Genomic DNA, 22,091 nt, shown 5'->3' with positions numbered 1-22,091 from the left:
CTCAAAAGGCCCTCCAGACCCAACCCAGTCAGGTTTGGAGGGCTATAGGTGCCCCACCCTGCAGCTTTGAAACCCATGGATATTCTCGTCAGTGGGTACCAAACCCACAGATTCTGAGGGCCGCCTGTAATGTCCTTTCCCCAAGGAGCTCAGGGTGGAGTACACAAAACATTTCCCTCCTTTTATCCTCACAACAACCCTGTGAAGTTGATTACGCAAAATGTGACTGACTCATGGTCACTCAGTAAGCTTCATGGCTGAGCAGGGATTTGGGCCACCCAATATAAGCCATATGCAATTTTACTATTTAAAAAAGAATAAGCATTAAACAATTTAGCTACCCATGAGAAACAAGAACATTTTTAGCCACAATAAGGAGGATTTTTACTAGGAAAATGTCCGCTTTTATTTATAAATAAATATAAATAAAAGGATAATTATAGCTATCATACAGCACAATCCCATGCATATCTATCCAGAAATAAATTTCATTGTGTTCAATTGAACTTACTTCCAGGTAAGTGCACACAGAATTGCAGCCCTAGTTATGGATGAAAATTTGGACACATGGCAGCCTTGTGATGATCTTTAACCAAAAGGTGAAATTAGGAAACCTATCTATATATTAAATACAATGTTAATTCCTATTTTTCCCCCCTTACACTCATCAAGTTCTGACACACTTGGTTCATGCAAACAACTGATCAGAATTTAGGTGTGCAAAAAAACTATTTAAAGCAGTGGTTCCCAAACTTTTTCGGGCTAACGCCCCCTTGGGGCCCAGGAAAAATTCCTAGCGCCCCCCACCTCTTTGCTTAATAGTCTACTGCAAATTCAAAACAAGTAATACAACACTATAAAAAAAAGTGTATGTATTTGACAAATAAATCTAGTAAAGTAAACAGTATTTAAAGTTAAATATATAACATTTAACATTTTTAATAAATAACATTTTTAAAAAGCTAAATTTGCATCTCTTCTGCAACTACGTTGTCTTCACAAGTTTAATGGGATGGATGTATTTGGTGTAGGGATATCAGCTTATCAACATCTGGCTGGAAGGAACTAAGGAAAAGTCTTAGATCCCCACGTTCAATAATGTTCAGTCTGTTTCTTTGCTTGGAAAGTAGGTAGGCGACTGCACTGAAGCCTCGCTCCACTAAATATGATGTAGGGAAAGCAATGAAGTACATCTTAACTTTGTTCCACAGTGCAGGGTATTGGTCAAAAATTTTTTTTTGTAACCAGAAGTCTTGATATGACTGTTTGAACTTTGGCCTGAGCTCAAATGTCATTTTGGAATGAAATAAGTTCTTCCTCTACCATTCCTGTTTCATCATTGCCGATATCTAGGAATGGATTTATCACCCAGTCTGGTATCTGAAGCAAAAAAAGATCCTGAAATCTATCAGACATGTCTCTGTGCAACTCATCCAGGTGTGCACAATACACTTGTAGTTTATCGTCTGGTATGCTCTTCTCCTTCTCCAATTCAGAGAGGCTCGGAAACTGAAAGAGCTCACGACGGGCTATGTTACGTCTGAACAACTGTAACTTCGAGCGAAACGTGGAGAGAACAGATTTGACTTTGATAAGGCTAATCTCATTTCCTTGCAGTTGCAGATTAACTTCGTTAAACTTTGTGAATACATCAGACAAGTAGGCGGTATCATGCTTCATGTTTCTTAGTTCATCAGAGAGAACAGGATTGGAGTCTTGGAAGAATTCAACAACTGTTCCAAAAACTGAATAGAAACGTCTCAGGCAGTTTCCCTTTGACAGCCATCTAACTTCTGTGTGCAACAACAAATGTTCAAAATCTTCATCGTTCTCAATGCAGAGCTGTTGAAACAATCGAGAATTGAGAGCATGTGCCTTAATTTTATTTATCGCTTTGATAATAGTGTTTAATGATTCGTGAAGTCGACTGCTTAGGTTTTTTGCGACCAAATGTTGCCTGTGAATTACACAGTGGACCGTAAACACACCAGGTACAGCTTTTTTCAAGAAACCGATGAAGCCACGGTAATGACCTGTCATCGCAGGTGCCCCATCTGTTGCACAAGCAACAATGTTGGTAAGCAGGATATCTTTCTCCTTGAAAAAAGTCTCAACAACACGAAATACTGACTCCCCTTTTGTATCTGTTTCTAGTTGTCTTGCAAATAACAGCTCTTGATAAAACGAACATAAGCAAGAAGCAAAGATTGATTGCCTGGAAGAATGGACTCATCTAATTGTAAACCAAATTCTATTGTTCTAAGCATGTTGCACAATGTGTCTTCAATATTTTCAGCCATTTCATCCACTCTTCTTTGAACAGAGTTATCACTGAGAGGAATAGCTTTAATAATTTGTTCGCGTGACTTGTGTAGAACTGTGCGCAGAACCTCACTGACTGCTGGCAGAATAAGCTGTTCCCCAATTGTATGAGGCTTACCAGATCTAGCAACTAGCAATGAGATGTTGTATGATGCACGCAAACCATCACTGGATTGCTGTGAAGTGCTAGCAAACATATTTACAATATTTTTCCTTTTCTGTAATTGTTCCCGAAGTGACTGAAAATATGCTAAGTTTTTGTCTGCTTTATCAGAGTGCATTTTCTTCAAACGTTGTAGGAGCCTGGAAGGTTTCATGGCTTCATTTGAAAAAACTCCCTCACACAGTAGGCATATTGGTTGCTGCTCGTTATTTGGTGCTGGTACAAATCCATATTTCAGATATTCCACACTGTATTGCCTATACTTCTTTTTTGTTTGCTGTGTTGGAGCCATATTTTATTCTGGAACAAGAATATGCAAATTCTTTGCAAAGCACGCACTCACTATTTGCAGCAAACTTTGCAACCAACCTTCTCTGCAGAGTCTGCAGAAGTCTCCAGCAGGCCAAGTCAAGAAACACCTGTGCAAATCACACACCACTACTTGCAGCAAACTTTGCAACCAACCTTTTTGCATCCAGCATCAACCATCTTGTATATGTATAAATTTATAAACAAATATGTATAAATATATTGCATATATTTTTTTATCTTGGAGCGGGGGGGTGCATGCATGACGGGATTTTCTTTGGGGCAGTGCACGCAGGTCCAGAGGAGTTGGGGGGCAAGACTAGTTAGGCTGCAATCCAAGCCACCATTTCAGGGGGCTTACTTCTGAGTAGACACAACTGGGATGGGGCTCAGACTGGGAGATAGAGGCTGCAGGTGCAGGGGGGGTTGGGAGGGGGTGATTGCTGGACTGGGGGCGAGCCCAACTGAGTAATGGACCTTACTTATGAGTAGACACAAGTAGGATGAGTAATGTTTTTAACGTAATGTATTGAGGCTGCAATCCTTAAGACACTTTCTTGGGAGTAAGTTCCATTGAATATAAGGGAACTTACTTCTGAGTAGACAGCCTCAGGGTTGCACACTTATACTTCCTTCTCCTCTTTTACCTGGATATCAATGGAGAAGGCTGCTGCTGAGCTGTGTTGGTCCCAGGCAGGCAGGCAGGCAGCACAACGCCGCTGCAGAGGCTGTGGTGGCGATGGCAGGCACATGGCAAGGCAAGCAGCTGTGGCCACACAGGCAGCAGGCAGGCACCACGACCAGCGTTGAGGCTGTGGCCACACAAGCAGGGAGGCAGGCGGCAAAGCGGCGCAGGGGAAGAGCACTCACGAGGCTGTTGCCTCAGAAGTCTGGAGCGCTCTGAGCGGTGAGGGGGGGAGGAGCCTCCTTCTCCCGCTCATTGACTCCAGGCAGAGAAAAACAAATCAGAGGCGCGCAAGGACAAAGCGCACCAAATTCAAACGCTGGCCGCCTGGAACCCCTTTTTTTTGGTGGCGGCCAGCGTTTTTCACCTGGCCTGACCTGTCACTGCCCCCCTATCGCCCACTTTGTCCACATCGCCCCCCTAACGCCCATTTTACTTTCAACGCCCCCTTGGATCTTTCCAACGCCCCCTGGGGGGCGCTAGCGCCCACTTTGAAAATCACTGATTTAAAGTCTAAAACTGACTCACCAACTCATATACACATTTCAGGATAGGGGAATAAAACCCCAAATAACTCTCTAATCTAAACTTCTAAATTTCTCCTCAGAAGTTGGGACCCCTGTAAGTATTTGCTTGGGCAGTTTGGGAACCCCTGCTCTAATCCATATCTGGAGACTCCAAATGTGGGATCCACAAATATAATCACAGAGGAATATGGGAAAACACATGCCTTACCCTTAATTAATGGTAGTTTAGGGATTCTTAGCTTATAGTTCCTCTCCCTCTACTGCAGCTGCACATCTGGAAAAAAAAATTGTCTCATACTTGTCATTTCTGGTGATACACGCCATAAGATTTAACTGAAAACATTTATTAAAATATTTGTGTTCCACCTTTCCATTCCCAAATGGTACCATATGGCAAATAACCCCATCTCAGTAGAGATGGCTAATCAAGTCATTACTCCTCATCAGTTTGCCAGGAACATCTTAGAACAGCAAAGCTTAGAACTAGCTAGTCAACTTCTCCCTACCTAAGAACATAAGAATATAAGAACAGCCCCACTGGATCAGGCCATAGGCCCATCTAGTCCAGCTTCCTGTATCTCACAGCGGCCCACCAAATGCCCCAGGGAGCACACCAGATAACAAGAGACCTCATCCTGGTGCCCTCCCCTACATCTGGCATTCTGACTTAACCCATTCCTAAAATCAGGAGGTTGCGCATACACATCATGGCTTGTACCCCATAATGGATTTTTCCTCCAGAAACTCGTCCAATCCCCTTTTAAAGGCGTCTAGGCTAGACGCCAGCACCACATCCTGTGGCAAGGAGTTCCACAGACCGACCACGTGCTGAGTAAAGAAATATTTTCTTTTGTCTGTCCTAACCCGCCCAACACTCAATTTTAGTGGATGTCCCCTGGTTCGGGTATTATGTGAGAGTGTAAAGAGCATCTCCCTATCCACTCTGTCCATTCCCTGCATAATTTTGTATGTCTCAATCATGTCCCCCCTCAAGCGTCTCTTTTCTAGGCTGAAGAGGCCCAAACGCCGTAGCCTTTCCTCATAAGGAAGGTGCCCCAGCCCCGTAATCATCTTAGTCGCTCTCTTTTGCACCTTTTCCATTTCCACTATGTCTTTTTTGAGATGCGGCGACCAGAACTGGACACAATACTCCAGGTGTGGCCTTACCATCGATTTGTACAACGGCATTATAATACTAACCGTTTTGTTCTCAATACCCTTCCTAATGATCCCAAGCATAGAATTGGCCTTCTTCACTGCCGCCGCACATTGGGTCGACACTTTCATCGACCTGTCCACCACCACCCCAAGATCTCTCTCCTGATCTGTCACAGACAGCTCAGAACCCATCAGCCTATATCTAAAGTTTTGATTTTTTGCCCCAATGTGCATGACTTTACACTTACTGACATTGAAGCGCATCTGCCATTTTGCTGCCCATTCTGCCAGTCTGGAGAGATCCTTCTGGAGCTCCTCACAATCACTTCTGGTCTTTACCACTCGGAAAAGTTTGGTGTCGTCTGCAAACTTAGCCACTTCACTGCTCAACCCTGTCTCCAGGTCATTTATGAAGAGGTTGAAAAGCACCGGTCCCAGGACAGATCCTTGGGGCACACCGCTTTTCACCTCTCTCCATTGTGAAAATTGTCCATTGACACCCACTCTCTGCTTCCTGGCCTCCAACCAGTTCTCAATCCACGAGAGGACCTGTCCTCTAATTCCCTGACTGTGGAGTTTTTTCAGTAGCCTTTGGTGAGGGACCGTGTCAAACGCCTTCTGAAAGTCCAGATATATAATGTCCATGGGTTCTCCTGCATCCACATGCCTGTTGACCTTTCCAAAGAATTCTATAAGGTTTGTGAGGCAAGACTTACCCTTACAGAAGCCATGCTGACTCTCCCTCAGCAAGGCCTGTTCGTCTATGTGTTTTGAGATCCTATCTTTGATGAGGCATTCCACCATCTTACCCGGTATGGATGTTAGGCTGACCGGCCTATAGTTTCCCGGGTCCCCCCTCTTTCCCTTTTTAAAAATAGGCGTGACATTTGCTATCTGGCACCGTGGCCGTTTTGAGCGACAAGTTGCATACCTTAGTCAAGAGATCTGCAACTTCATTCTTCAATTCCTTAATAACCCTTGGGTGGATGCCATCAGGGCCCGGTGATCTTTAATTTATCAATGAGGTCTGAAACATCTTCTCTTTTAACCTCTATCTGACTTAACTCCTCGGTTAGGAGGGGCCGTTCGGGCAGCGGTATCTGCCCGAGGTCTTCTGCCGTGCAGACAGATGCAAAGAACTCATTTAATTTCTCTGCCATCTCTAAGTCTCCTTTTATCTCCCCTTTCCCTCCCTCACCATCCAGAGGGCCAACCGCTTCTCTGGCGGGTTTCCTGCTTCTAACATATTTGAAGAAGCTTTTATTATTCCCCTTAATGTTGCTGGCCATGCGTTACTCATAGTCTCGCTTGGCCTCCCCTATCACCTTCTTACATTTCTTTTGCCACAGTTTATGTTCCTTTTTATTCTCTTCATTAGGGCAAGACTTCCATTTACGGAAGGAAGCTTCCTTGCCCTTCACAGCCTCTCTAACTTGGCTGGTTAGCCATGCGGGCACCCTCCTGGATTTAGTGAAACCCTTCTTTCTTTGCGGTATACACCTCTGCTGGGCCTCTATTACTGTTGTTTTAAGCAGCCTCCATGCACTCTGGAGAGATTGGACTCTTTTTACCCTCCCTTTCAACCTCCTTCTAACCAGCCTCCTCATTTGAGGGAAGTCCGCCCGTCGGAAGTCAAGGGTTTTTGTTAGAGATTTGCCTGGTATTCTTCCCCCAACGTGCACGTCAAAACGGATCGCAGCATGATCACTGTTCCCCAATGGCTCAGTAACGTTTACATCTCTAACCAGGTCCTGCGTACCGCACAAAATTAAATCCAGAGTCACCTGCCCTCTGGTGGGCTCCGTGACTAGCTGATCTAAGCCACAGTCATTTAGCACGTCAAGAAATCCGGTTTCCTTATCGTGACCAGAACACAAATTGACCCAGTCAATATGAGGATAATTGAAGTCCCCCATGATTACAACCCTGTCCCTCCTTGTCACCTCCTGATCTGTTTCCTCATTTCAAGGTCCCCATCAGATTTCTGGTCTGGAGGACGATAGCACGCCCCCAGTATTACATTGCTGCACAAGCCTGGTAATTTAACCCACAGAGATTCTACGGTGGAGTCGGACCCACCTTCAATCTCTACTTTGCTGGATTCTATCTCTTCCTTAACATAAAGGGCCACCCCACCTCCAACACGCCCCTGCCTGTCCCTCCTGTAGAGTTTATAGCCCAGGATTGCGGTATCCCTCTGATTCTCCGCATTCCACCAGGTTTCCGTTATGCCCACTAAGTCAATATTTTCCCTTGTCACCAGACATTCCAGTTCTCCCACCTTTGCTTGTAGACTTCGGGCATTCGCATAAAAGCATTTATACATGGAATGCCCCAGGATGGGCTGCTTATTCGCTCCTTTGTCCCCGCATCCTCTCATTGTGCCAAACCGTCTATCACATCCCATCACCCTACCTTTCCCAATTTCTTCTCCTACCCTGCCTTTGTCTTGTTGTTCTCTAACCTCCCCATCCTCATCCCATAGGATACCTAAATAACCAGTGTGAGAACAAGAGGAGTGAAAAACAAGAAGCTTCCATCATTACAGAGTTGGTGAGAACAAGGCATGGGCCAACTAACCAGGAAATATTCTTTTCTGAATTAATTTTAAAAAATATGTTAGGGAAGGGAAAATCAGTACTGTACATTGATTATAAAAGAGATTTGAGATGCTCACAAACCTGATGACCATAAAGTTCACAATTTTGGTAACCTGTGCATACATGAAGAATGCAAACTAGCTGCAGCCTCCCTGCTTGTGTTACATTTCCTAATATAACCTTCACAACGGCCCAATTTTCCCCAATTACCATCTATTCATTCTGCTAAAACAGCAACACTACAGCCAACTTCATTCATCATTTAATATGCCATCTGCTAATCCTCTTCCCAAAAACACACCTCCTGACAGACACAAACTAGAGATGATACAAAAACCTGTGAAGTCATAAGACAAAAGATTCCAGCAATAGGCAGAACATAAGAATTCAGAGGAAAAGGCAGTTAGCAGAAACTTTTGTTTATAAAAGCACATTTTGGGCAGTAAGGTACTGTAATACAATCCAATTTCTAACAAGGGCCAATGTCCATGGGTTACCATAAACCCGCATTCTGGGGGTTACTATAACCCGCATGGGTTACTATAAACCAGCATTCTGCACAACAGCAGATGTATTCCCCCTGCCACAACAACACAAGGCCAAAAACACCATGCAAGTTCTCTATGAAATCAGTTCTTTCTGTCACAGAGCCTTTTGGGCTTCAGCATGGCAATTTTTCTTTGAACATACACACAAACAGGACTTTTCTCTGGAAAATCCCACGGCCTGAGTAACATCTTTTGTCTGGTTGAAAATTTTACTTCAAACTGATTAGAAAACATTACATCCCACAAGAAACACAATGCTGGAATAAGAGAAAAAAAGTTGAAATTTTTCTCTGGATACTTTTTGGAGTTGAAAGAGGCACAAGTTAACCTGTTTTGTATTTCTTGTAATCCTAATCATGCATTCTTACTGCATCTTTCAGAATTTTATCATTCTTTTTTTTAAAAGACCACTAGAGGTTTTTATAAAAAGCCATAAAAAGATAAAATATCAACAGTAATCTTACAAGAATTTTATCACTTCTAAATTAAACATATGAATTAACTTTAAATAAAAATATATGTAGTCTAAATTTAATGCAAGATGGGTTCTTTAAAGAATTCTACAAAGTTTACCCATTAGAGAGGACATTTTGGTATCAATGCTGCATTTTGGTCTCTAATATTCACTAAAGCATGGCAGGCAATCATAAAGACATAATGAACAGAATAATTTTAAAAATGAAAGCTATAGGAGAATGAAACAAGGAAAAATTAATCATGCAGAGCTTCCATTAGTCATTCAAATCCATGGGCTGACAATGACCAACAATGTTCTGCCTTTCAGCTTTACTGGATGCAACAGTATCATTTTAAAAAAGTAATCTCCATCACTTCAAAGGTACACAGAAACCAATATTAGGACATCTAAATTAAAAGCATTGCTTGGAGGTGGGGCCCATGACTGAGCATATATGTTTGTATTCATTAGGTCCCACAGTCAATCTTCAGTTGAGGATCTTGGACACAAGACTAGGAAAGACCTCTCCATGAGATCTTGTGAGAGCCACTGCAGGACAGAGCAGATAGTTTTGGACAATGATCTGAGGTCACTACACATATAATTTGGTACCTCGAGGGGAAACCCGGGCACTGACTGAAATAACTGTTTCAGTACCAACCAATGCTTTTAGCTACAGTTAAGATACCATCCAAAGTCAAAGCCAAATATCTCTATTCCAAGTAATTCTGCTATATTTTACTTGGCACAAGGCAAAAGTCTTACACCTTTTTCATTATTTAGTTATTCTCTGTGGGAACAACTACCTTAAAGACCTGAAGTGCAGTGGTTCCCAAAATCCTGCAAGGAAGTTGGGACCACTTTAAGTCTTGGTGGGGATGGAGGGAGGTCCTGATCGCGCTGCAGCAATCATACCACCACCGGGAGCAATGGATTTTCTCCCTTAGCTGGGGGGTCGTACTGGCCTCCAGGAGAAAACTGGACTCATGCAAAACCAGAAGTGCGCTCTGATCATCAGAGCAATTCTAAGCAATGGCGAGGCCTGCAGAGGAGGCTGAGAACCTCCCAGACCCTCTTGGAGGCCAGCACAACCCCCCAAAAAACCTGCTACTCCTGGCAGCAGTGCGATTGCTGTGTCGCCATCAGGGCACCCATTTTTGGGCCACTCTCCTTAAGGGGGAATGCCACACTTCCAGTTTCCCTGGTGGGTTGCAACCCACCAGTCTGGGAACCGCTGCTCTATTGTATTAGCCAAGATGAATAAAAAACATTAAAGTTCTATTTATAGATCAGTGGTATCAGATTTTTAAGTAAGATGAAAAATGGAAGCTCTGTCCATATGTTAATGCATGGCTGGTTAGTTAAATCAACAGTGGACACATTCCCAATACCAAGAATGATATAAAAATAAAATAAAATAGCAGAATACTATAAAACATGTAGCTTACTTTGTGCTTTTTCACAGAAGTTTATCTGAAAGCCTAAAGCAAAAAAGATAAGTTCTAGTTCATTTACTGGAAATTACAGATTTGCATAACCTTTAAAATCACATTTAAATGTTCATTTTAAAAAATCTGAAACACTGAACAAAATGTTATACAGCAGCAAGACTTTTGCCTATATTAAAGAAAGAGAGGAATCCAATAATCTCAGTTGTCCATATCTAATGCCTTTTGGAAAAGTCTGAGTGGAACTGCTCAAAATACCAGTAGAGGTACAGATGTGTGTCCAGATCAGGTCACCTACAGAGGTTAAGTATTAGTTTGTTGTTAACTTAAACAAAATGTTAAGAACAAATGGTGATTTTGCTAATCAAGTTCTCATATGGTATGTTCTGTGGCAACAGGATACATCCTTGACGTTCATCGAGTAAAAACTAGAAAATATATGCCTTACAGAAACTTCTCTCCCCAACTTTATATTTGTAGTTGAAGGAATGGGCACTACAGCCTTGCAATGTGACTGTGTACATAATATTGTCATGTTACAAGCTTTATCATTCACACAATGCAAAAGATAATCAACTTCAATTTTATAAGACAACTACAGATGGGCAGAGGCTATTTTTCTAATGTGTATACATTATTTTTTAAAATCTATTGGCCCAATTTGCTTATTTTGCATAACTTATGCGGCTTTGCCAACTGTTGAGTAATCAACTATCCAAGGCGCAGACACTCCCACTTCCTGCTCACCGTCCAGTTTAGCACCTCCCTAGCTTCTGAAATTTCTCTTAAATGCTGCTGGCATTTTTTTTAGGGTACCTTCTTAACTGCTTTAAATTAAGGTTGAGAATTTCAGGTGACTAAATTCTGTGCACTAGAAATGAATTCAATGCTTGTCGCAGAATTGTGCATAATGAGATCACAGCATTTCTGTCTGTTATATTGTAATAGATCATGTTTATAGATGTGAAACTGAGAATCTACAGAAAGTTGCCAATGGTTACTCAGTAGTCCATGAAACACCACAGTACAATACTTCAAATCAAATGTCCAGTTCTAACACTCAGTCCAATGAATTGTTGATCCCCAAGAATACTACCTATGAGGATATGCATATACCATATCCATTACATGAATTCCTGAGCGTACATAAGCATATAAATGTGACGGATGAAAGTAAGAACCTTCTAGATTGACTCTTGGGATTTCAGTCTTCATTATTAAAAAGAACTGCATAATTAGATCAGTCCAAGAGTCCATCTAGTCCAGTACTCCACTCTATCACTGATCAGCCACACCCTAGAGGAAGCTCATAGGCAGGGCGTGATGCAATAGTGATTACCCCAGACATCAGAGATACACTGCTTTTAATCATAGAAGATCCATTCAGCCTGTCATGGTTAAAATTAATGGGCAAGCCTATCTTCCATTTCTATTTACGATAAATATTCTGTCCAAGATAAAGTGTCTGTGGTGTGATATATGCAAAGAACACTTAATTAAGGTAGTAGTGACACCGTGACAGCTTTGTCTTAACTAGCCATTTTCCTGCAATTGTCACATGAATTTCTGTTGTGAGTTAACATGAATTTCTGTAATCATGTATTTTTTTTTCTTTGAAAAAAAAGTCAGTGACAAAGTCAGGCTAGACTGCTAATATGCTTGTTGATTTCCGAAAAGATGAGGTAGCAGTTAATCTCCTCCAAATGTTATCTAGTTAACAGCATTTAGTTGCTACAGACGCTTCAAAAAATTGCTGCTTCTGACTGCACTTTCATAACTAGCACATTCAAGAAGGCAAAACAAGTTCATGCAAATATTCAGTTAAACACTGAAAACAAGGAATTGGAACTGTATGCAAATTAAAACGAAAGAATCTACTCTCTGACATTTGACAGCAGTTTGGAAGCACACTGAGCCCACTCACACAGTGTAACGCAACATACATTTGCTATCCAGTGCTAAAAAACTACACTCCTTAAAGTTAAACCAACTTTTCTTGAGGGACAGAAAAGAACTTCCAATAAACAAATCAAAAAGCTATAGTACCATAGAAGGCTACTAAGGCTGAAAGGGAGTCTTAAGCAAGAAAGAGGTCAGACAACTTACACTGAAGACAGAGAAAAATGAAAGAGCAATCAGGATGGTCTCAAAATAAAATAGCCTGTATCCTTTCTGAAAGTATACTTATTGCAACCAAGGGCTTTGCAGTTCTACACAGAGCAATGCTTCATTCTCATCTATGCCCATAACCTTCCCCTGGGATAAGACACTTCACCAAATCCAAAGTCTACAATTCAATTAAAAAAGCAAATTTCTGCAAAATATTATACTTCTGCATTCTATTCTAACTGCAAAATTTGATTCTATCATTCTGATGCAAAAATAAAGTTATAAAGAGTTGGCACAAATAACATCTGGAGCAAAAGACTTTAAAAGCACAGAGATAGGTATTGGGGGCATAGACTAAGAGCTAAGAGAATGTATTCATTAATCAGTTGGAAACAACATAACAGCCAATTCATACAAGGTGATGTGACTATCTAAGGGCTACAAAGTAAGTTTCTAAAACAGTCACTGGTATCTGTGCTTCTAACAGCCCAATCCAGGGCTTTTCAAACTGGGACGTCGTGACGCCCCAGCTAGAGAAACCTGGCCACTTTCCCCTTAAGGGGCAGGAGGAGGCAGCAATGCGATCTCCAGGGGGCTGCAGGGACTAGGATGCATTCATCAGTCCCTGTAGCAGTCTGTCAGGGGTGCGGGGAGCCCTGTGCCAGTGTCTGCAGGGCTCCCCACTTAAAAAGTGAAAAGCACAGCTATCACACTCCACTTCCAGTTTTGCAGAAATGGAGTGCGATCACTCCACTTTCACTTCTTAAGCAGTGGGGAGCCCTGCAGATACTTGCGCAGGGCTCCCCACACCTCTGACAGGCTGCTGCAGGGACTCGTGAGCGCATCCCAGTCCCTGAAGCCCCCTTAGCGACACGATCCTGGCGATCGAGGCACTGTCTGTCTGTCCGTCCGTCCGTCCCCGTAAGAACTTACTGTGGTTCAAACTCTCCCTGAGAGTTTGAAAACCACTGGCCTAATCCTATCCTTCCCTTCCACCAATGCAGCTGCTCCAAAAGGGGAAAGTGAGGGAAAAGAGAAATTATTTCCTTTTACCCCTTTGTAAGTTTTCCACTTGCCAATGGTCTCCTTGGACACATGCTATCTCTTTAGCTGGAGCAAGTCCAAGAAGGGCAGAGCACTTCCAAACAGAGGGGACAGAACCTAGCATACACCATTGTTGCTGAATCCACCCCTTCTGCCATTTCCCATGCATCCACCCCACCTCCACTACTACCTTATCTAGTGAGGCTGGTGGGGTGGAGGCGGGGTCTGTTGGCAAAGCTACAACACTGCCACCTATTGCAGCAGTGCTTGGAAAAAGGCCACTGATTGAGTGCTATGTGCTCTGTTGGCAGCCATTTTATGACAGCAGAAGTGACTTCCACTGTAAGAGAATCCACGCAACAGCCCAATCCTCCATAGGATTGGGTAGTTATTCATATTTTTAACACTGCAATCCTATGCACACTTACCTTCAAGTAAGAACTATGAACACAATGGGACTTACTCCTGTGTAAACATGCACAGAACTGCACTGTCAATCTTACTCTCTACCATGGACTTCTCAAATATGTTGATTCCCTAAAACAACTTTAAACATGTCTCACCCTGTCTTGCTGACATTAAATTCAAGAAGGGAGGGGGGAGAGCAATTAAAAAATAAAAAAGATCTGGTAGATCATGGACCAGAATACTGCATTATAACTATAGGATAACTAAAGGAATCAAAGGAACAAGTTCCTGGTACTTTACTATACTTAAGTCACTAAATTTCTTTTACTGTAGGAATGCACAAGAATGCATGGTGACACAGTATCACAGTATGCAAAATTACAGCTCAGAACAGAAATTATGAAAAATCAATCAATATATGAAGGACCATTTCAATAAGAGTTAACAAGCTCTTTTTTTGCTTTCAATGAACAACAAATATTACCTCTCTTCCTACATGGATAGTTCATTTACCTTTGTTCCTGACTGAACATTTTCCATGTGTTCCACCATAAGTTCTGCAAAATTCATGTGCTGAAGACATGTAAAAGTAAAGATGAGTGAGCTGAAAGGTTTCAGTGTGCCACACTCCTCCGAATACATCAAGAGAAGGGGGGATCTCTTGGATTTGTAATTTCCAAGCTAAACTCATTTCTGAAAATGAAGTTGGATGAAACTAGGTATCTTATCACAGTAAAACTGTGCATACAGCAAGTGAAAGAATGCCAAGATTGTTTCTGACCATAAAACTCTAGTCCAAAGGTCCACAGGACCTCCAACGCTTGCATGTTATTCCCATATGGAAACTTCACTTCTGTGGGATGAGCAGTTCCTTGCATGCAGTGGGATGTCACTCTGCACCAAAACAAACAAGGAAACTTTTGTGCCTATACAAGCTCCTCATGCATACTGATGTTCCCACCTCTCTCTCTCTCTCTCTCTCTCTCACACACACACACACACACACACAGAGAAGGGGTCTAAGCAGGTTCATCTACAGATTAGTTAATACTTTGCTGAAATCAATCATGTGTAGTGGCAGTGTAAACAAAGGAGGTTTATGTATGCAATACAACTGAAGTTGTTTTCTATGTTAAGTACTATAAAAACTTGCATTTACCAATTCTGCCCCTGCTCCCAGCCTAATGAAGCTGGATATCAATTACAAGCAAAACCTTCAGAAATTAAGCAACTCATCACCCACTGTTTTTTACCATAGCAAATAAATAGCCCAATCCTAATCTGCACCGGCTATACAGCGCATTTACAACACTCTGAGCCGGTGCAGGGATGGCTACACCAGCTTAGGTGGAGGATACGACTGTGCTGAGAATCGGAAAAGACTGTGATAAGTACTGTTATAATGTTTTTAAAAAATCAAATCTAGCATAAGATTTAGTTTTATTTAGTTCTAAATCCCCTTTTATATGGTTACATAATCTGCAATGAGCTTTCCATATAAACTACTTGAATCAATGATTAAAGGTCTCTATATTGATTTAAAGCAGTTTACTTAGCTTTCATTCCTCAAAGCATCTGATAAAATTAAGTTATGAGTATCATTACATTCATTACAAAAGGTTCTTATCTGGAAAGTAACATACAGGTCATCCTTCGTTATCCACTGGGGTTCTGTTCCAGAACCCCTAGTGCAGTAGTTCTCAAAGTGGTGGGTTGTGACCCATTGGTTCGTGTAACGCTTCCCCCATCCCTTTAAGCCTCTCCGAGGCTTGGAACGTTCACTAAAAGCAGGGGCAAAACACTTCCATTTTGCAGGAGGTGCTTTGTGCCCGCTTTTAGTGGACGTTCCAAGCCTTGGGGAGCGCTTTGCAGGGCTGCACAGGGCTCCCTGCACCTCCTGCAGCCTGCTGCAGCCCTGCCTACATAACATGAGTGCAAAGCACCCCCTCCCTTGCCCCCCTTTAACGAGGGGGCTGCCCTAGCCCCTCCCCCACAATAACTTACTGAGGGAGTAAAGCTCCCTCAAAGTTTGAGAACCTCTGCCCTAGTGGATAAAAAAAATCAGTGGATTAAAAAAACAATGGAAAAATAGATTTAAAGACCCACTTCCAGGTTTCTTGCCCATTCCTTGCTCCTAATAAAATAAGGTCTTGCCTCGACATCTGCAGGGGTTTGACTCTGGGACTCCCTGCTAATACCATAAAATGTGTTAAACAAAAGCAGTTTAAAACAATTAAAAAGTGTGCCCCTTTACAATTGTGGTTTAAAAACAACTTTTCTTACTGTTGTAGAGAGGCAGTCAGCAATTAGAAATGCAAAGGACCCCCTGCCTTTGCCTGGCTCAGTTGAACAATGGAATGATTGTTTGCATGACAGTCTCTCTACAACAGTATGAAAAGCAGTTTTTTAAACTGTGATTTTAAAGGGATGGATTTTTTTTCCCTTCTCCAGGGATCAGCATATTCCTTCTCATTTGCAGTAGCCATTCCTGTTGAGTCAAATTAGTGTATAAAAAAATCAGCGTATAACAACGTTGGACCTGTATAGGGCAGATGCAGCAACATTATGACAAGAATTTAGAATGGTCTATTCTGGGATTAAAGAGGACTGCCCACATTTTCTTCTCAAGAGTTGCAGCGTGGGGCACAAGAGATTTTGCTCTGTTTAAGAAATGAAGACTGATGGACACTTCTTACACTGTGACTGTATATTAAGTCATTACAATATTATAATCAAGTGATTATTGAAGGTGATTATTCATTACTTATTCAACTATGTCTACAGTACTCACAATAAAGATGCAAGTGTAGCTAAACTCCACAGGGTGTATCAGCACATCCCTGCAATAAACTTTCTCTTGCAATAAACGGGTTTAAAAACTATCCTACACTATTATTTTAGGAACAGGAATGGTTTAAAAATATTTCTCTAACTTAACATTGTAACGTGGGAAGGGACTACTTTTAAGCCATTTCTGCCCAACGCAAAGAGGGACCAAATGTGTACACCTGTGGGCCAGACAAAAATGGGTTTTAACATGGGCTGTTCTCCAATACTCAGGTGAATAACACACCTTTTACCATGAAGCTAAGTGGGTGGATGATTCAGAATAAGAAATTCATAATATGGAGCTCTTGTTGAACTGGGGAAGTAGCAAAATTTAAGTTCTGGGTGCTCATCAATTTCAACTACACACAAGAAAAGAGGAAGACTGTGTTCCACTTATCGCCATCCTGTCACATATTATATGGGAATTGGGAGTAACACATAAATACAAACAAAGGCTGCAATCCTATCCACAGTTACCTGGGAGTAAGCCTCACTGTCTATAATGGAACTGACTTCTGAGTAGATGTGCACAGGATTGGGTTCTAACAAAACCAAAAGCTAGCTTTGTATCAGTTCAACACTCTGAAATTCCATTTTAAAACACTAGCCACACAAGAAGGCAAGTTATAGACAGATAAAAGGAGTGTTTTGCTACAAGAAAGCAATTTAAGATCTAATTACCTGCTGATCTAACAGGATCTACAAATTAGACTAAACATGTCAGTATCACCTGGAAAACTTTTTCCTTGTTAACACACAGTAACTGGACTGTCACACTACGTGTCCAGGTGGTAAACCAAAAATGTTACAAATTGCTGGATGTTTACAGGGGCAGCAAAACAGAAACAATCTGCCTCTCATGAAGTTACATAATCAAGGGTAGGCATGTGAATAAAAATCAAAGGTTCCCTTTGCAGGAAAGTCATAGCTAATACAGTTGCAGAGACTAACCTATACTATAAATTTTAAAATGCAAAATGCAATGCATAACATAGGTTCTGAAATACTGATCCCGGACAATTCTAAAAGACGCTAGGCCTTCCAGTGTTAACTCAGCTCTAAAGCGCAATAACATGTATTATGAACTACTTCAAACACGACAACGTCCCTAGATGGGAAGCACTTCCACATTAGGAAAGCAACCCATACTCAGGTTGTCTTATGTGACAATCTAGATCTTGCTGGGAATAAGCAATTATGGCTTTCCAGGATATAAACACAGGTAACTGCCCTACTACTGGTTCACCCAGCCCAGTGGTCCTCAAATGTTTTAGAGGCACTAGAGCTGCTTGATTTATAAATACCTATGGGTGTGGCTATAATAGTGATTAGGCAGCAGTGCCCCTCCCCCAAGTAGCAGCTTGTTTAAGCAGCAAATAGCCTAATCTGCCCTGTCAGTTTTGTGACCCAGCAAAAACTGGGTCATGTTCCACTGGTGGGTCCCGGACCCACAGTTTGAAAACTGCTGATCTAGCCCAATATTTATCTACTCTGGCCAGCAGCTCAGCCTGGCCTCATTAGATGTCTTCTCCAATTCAGCTGCAGGACATCCTTTTAAATGGAGATGCTGGGTATTGTGATGTAAACAATATTGTATTGTATTGTACTGAGAAACAGTGCTTGTAATGTGGGGAATGACCAGACTCCTGCCTTTCATCTTGTGTATGCAAAGCATGGTGATCTTTCTGGGGAGACTATTCCAAAGTTGCAGTGCCACCACTGAGAACTTCTGCCCCAAGATCCACAGGGGTGGGAGGACAAAAATAGATTAAGGGTTAAAACAATGTCATCCTTCACTAGTCCCTGACAGTACTATTCCTAGCTTCAAATAGTATAAACACAAACCCATTGTCATTGTACTGATTATTCGACTAATTTTTGTCTTCTAGGGATTACATAGGGTTTTAAGGAATACAACATTTAGATTGTGAAGTTTTAAGATATTCATTCAACTGAGTAAATATTTTTCTAGTAAAGAGGATGCTGGATATGCCTCTTCAAGACCATATACTGTATACAATGAAATAGGGAGTTTCTTGTGGTACTGCTAGAACTACATGGTGGTAAATGCACACTTGTTTCTAATAAATATTCTCTCCACATGCACACAAAGACCATGGGAAAAGGGTCTCCAATTCTCCACATCACACATTCATCTATTTTGCATTCCCCTTAAGACCTAAATATGGCTAGGAATAACACAATACAGTACTCCCCTCCCTCTGTGTTCTTCCACAGAAAGCATTCAGAAACTATTTACACATTCAGCCCAGCACACTGTCTAACTCAATTTCAAGAAGGATCACCACCACATCACACCACACCTTATCTCACCTCATCTCTACCTGCATTTCAGGTTCACACTCCTTAAAGATACTCCTACACTCACCATCTCACTGGTCTTTAGGAAGTATTCAACATGCATCCATCACCTGGGACACTTGCACAGAGTAAGAGACATCCTATAGAAGTCTTCCTGCCCCTAAAGCATGTGTTCTGTCATACAAATCTCATCCTCAACCACGTCATAGCCTCTGGGGAATGCCCAACCTGTTCTACTTCTGCACTCACAGGCCTTGTATTTTACACATTAAATTGATTTTTCACCAGTGATCACACCCTAGTGACTACGCTCCCCATACCCTCCCAGTACTGACATCTCCAGATGACTCCCCAAACTCTCCCCACTCTATCCCACATCCCTTCTCCGACTGTTGTCTTCTTCTTCCAGAGACATGGAAGGTCTTCTCTTCTCTTCTCCTGGACTTCTGCAAAGGCCATTCCCCTCAGCTTGTTTATACCTCCATAGGCATACATCTATCTCTCTCCTCCTGCTCACCCCATCCCATTCAGGACCATATCCTATCCAAATTTCCAGCACTGATGTAGATGTGCCAGTGGAGCATGTGCTGCATCCTGCTTGGGGGGGGGGGGCAGTCATGCAGGCCTCCTCAAGGTAAGGGAATTCTTACCTCAGGGCTTCAATGATGCTGCATTGGCCCTGGAAAGCTGGATAGGATTGGGCCCTAAGGCTGCCATCCTAGCCACACTCTCCTGGGAGTAAGCCCCATTGACTATAATGCAGCTGACTCCTGAGTAGACATGTACAGGATTGGGCTCTCAAGCTGCAGTCCAATGCACTTTCCTGGCAGTAAGTCTCATTGACTAGAATGGGACTGACTTCTGAGTAAACATACATAGGATTAGGCTGTAAGGCGGCCATCCTACCCACACTTTCCTGGGAGTAAGCCCCATTGACTGGAATGGGATGACTTCTGGGTAGACCTGCCTAGGCCTGGGCCCTAAGCCCCCTGCGACTGTCGCCCAGCACCTGGGACTGCCCGGCTGCCCGCTGGCCCACCACACCCCCTCCCACCGAAGCCTCCGCAGCCGACGGAGCTGCGGGGGCGAAGCAGGCGGGTGCCCCGGCGGAGGCACGCTGGGAGTGCGGCCTGCCCTCGCCCTCCTCCTCGGCCCGGCCCGGCCGGGGCGCTCCCTCCTGTGCCCGCGGCGGGCGGTGCGAGGAGAGGGCCGGGGCTGGAAGCGCGGCCTCCGGGGGTCCGCGCCGCTCCTTACCCTGCATGCTGCTGACCGTCGTGTGCGCAGCCTGGGACCCGCCGCCGGAGCCAGAGCCGGGCCCGGGGCTGGGAGCCGCCATTGTGCAGCACGCCAGACGCGGGAGGAGGGAGGAGGAGGGACGGGCGGCGGGAGGGAGCGAGCGAGCGAGGCTGCAATGCAGCAGCGGCAGCGGCAGCGCAGCGGGCCGGCCCCGGCCCGCCACGCGCACCCGCCCGCCCCGGCCCCAGGCAGCAAGCGGGACCCCGGAGCCCCAGCTCGGGACAGCAGGCGCCAGCCTCCCCGGCCCCGACCGACCCCAGCCACCGCCAGTCCTCCCCCTCCGAGCTGCTGGGGCTCCGCTTCCCTCCGCCGCTGGCTCCCTCACTCCCTCCCCTCGGCGTAAGGCTAACCCCTCCCCGGCAGCGGGCGGAACGGATGATGCCGCTGGCTGCGGCGCCCAGGGACAAGCAAGCAGGCGGGGGAGGGAGGTGGAAAGGCAGCCCCGCTCTGCCCGCCCCAGCAGCGGTGCACACGCACCCCCGGAGAGCCGCAAGCCCCAGTCCGAACCAGCTTCCCAGCACTGCACAGCGGTGCCAACGGGGCATGCGCTGCGCCGTCCTGCGCTGGGGGCAGCCACACGGAGGGAGGCCTCCTCAAGGGAAGGGACGGTCTCTTTCTCCCCCGACCTCAGAGCTGCACTGCCCTTCCCTCCATTGGTGCTGGACACTTGCTTCGGATGGGGCCCACAGTCTGCTCACGGCTCCACGGGCAGAACACGCCTGCTCTGGAAGCAGCCTGTGGCCGTGCAAACGCTCTGTCCGAAGGCAGCGCATGGGCCTCACCCCACATAAGAACAGCCCCACTGGATCAGGCCACAGGCCCATCTAGTCCAGCTTCCTGTATCTCACAGCGGCCCACCAAATGCCCCAGGGAGCACCCCAGATAACAAGAGACCTCATCCTGGTGCCCTCCCTTGCATCTGGCATTCTTACATAACCCATTTCTAAAATCAGGAGGTTGCACATACACATCATGGCTTGTACAATGGCGTCCCAGTAGTGCGCCACTGGATTGAGGGAAGCTAGGGCTGGACAACACCGCGCCTGGGGCCGTTGAGTGTCACCATTTGATTTTCAACCATTTCCATTTCACGGCACACTGACGAGGTACTAAAATTGTCAAGGCGCACCTTCGGTTTTTTGACAATTGACAAGGCACACCATGCTGTTGGTGCGGGGCTCACATCCCCCAATGACCCTACTAATAAATAACCCTCCCCCAAACTCTTGCTGCACACCTGCAGACCATTCGTGGCGCATCAGTATGCCATGGCACAGTGGTTGAAAATGGAGTAACAAAGTGGTTTCCAATGTTTAATTCTTCTAGGTGAGTGATTTTCAATCTTTTTCATCTCATGGCACACGGACAAGGTGCTGAAATTGTCGAGGCACATCACCAGTTTCTTGATAATTCACAAGGCACACCGCTCTGCTGGGCCAGGGCTCCCCAGAGGGAAGCTCCCCATAGCGGTCTGGCATTTAAAAAAAAATATGTTGTGGACCAATGACAGACAGACAGACATAACAGGCAAGCACTTAGCACATCAGCTCACTTCATCTTTCCCGCTTCCTCATCCTTTCCCACTATCTCAAAGCCCCTTGTAAAGCTTGGTGTGTATCCACACCCTGCAGCAAACTTCAGGAGATGCTGAGAAGCAGGAAGCCAGAGGAGCTATGCTGTGGACCTTGATGGCTCATGAACCATCACCGGTCTACAGTCTGAATCGCAGTGCTTTAGGGCACATGCTCAGTTTCTCTTGGGCACAGCCCAGTCCTATTAGATCTTACCATGGCCTGCATAAAAAAATTAAGAGCCCTGCTGGATCAGATCAAAAGACCACCTAGACCAGGTTGATCAGCCTCTTGT

At 44.2% G+C, this 22,091-nt stretch overlaps 1 protein-coding gene across 3 annotated transcripts in view; it reads right to left on the bottom strand.

Moving 5' to 3' along the window:
• The window catches only part of MAP2K4 (mitogen-activated protein kinase kinase 4), a 72,421-nt gene extending 52,085 nt beyond the window's left edge, over positions 1–20,336 (bottom strand). Inside the window, exons 1-2 of one of the 3 annotated variants that reach the window (XM_066614695.1) lie at positions 20,184–20,336; positions 10,218–10,250 (exon numbers count right to left, since the gene is read on the bottom strand). In XM_066614695.1, the coding sequence (XP_066470792.1) occupies positions 10,218–10,250; positions 20,184–20,265 (115 nt within the window). In that variant the 5' untranslated portion in view covers positions 20,266–20,336. The remainder of the gene's footprint in view (positions 1–10,217; positions 10,251–20,183) is intronic. The other 2 variants (XM_066614697.1, XM_066614696.1) reach the window with 2 other exon arrangements.
• Between the last annotated feature and the right edge of the window lie 1,755 nt (positions 20,337–22,091).

Source organism: Tiliqua scincoides, chromosome 2, assembly GCF_035046505.1.
Source record: "Tiliqua scincoides isolate rTilSci1 chromosome 2, rTilSci1.hap2, whole genome shotgun sequence".
Lineage (NCBI taxonomy): Eukaryota > Metazoa > Chordata > Lepidosauria > Squamata > Scincidae > Tiliqua > Tiliqua scincoides.
Note: the sequence above shows the minus strand (reverse complement) of the source record. Positions and strands in the feature narration are given on the sequence as shown.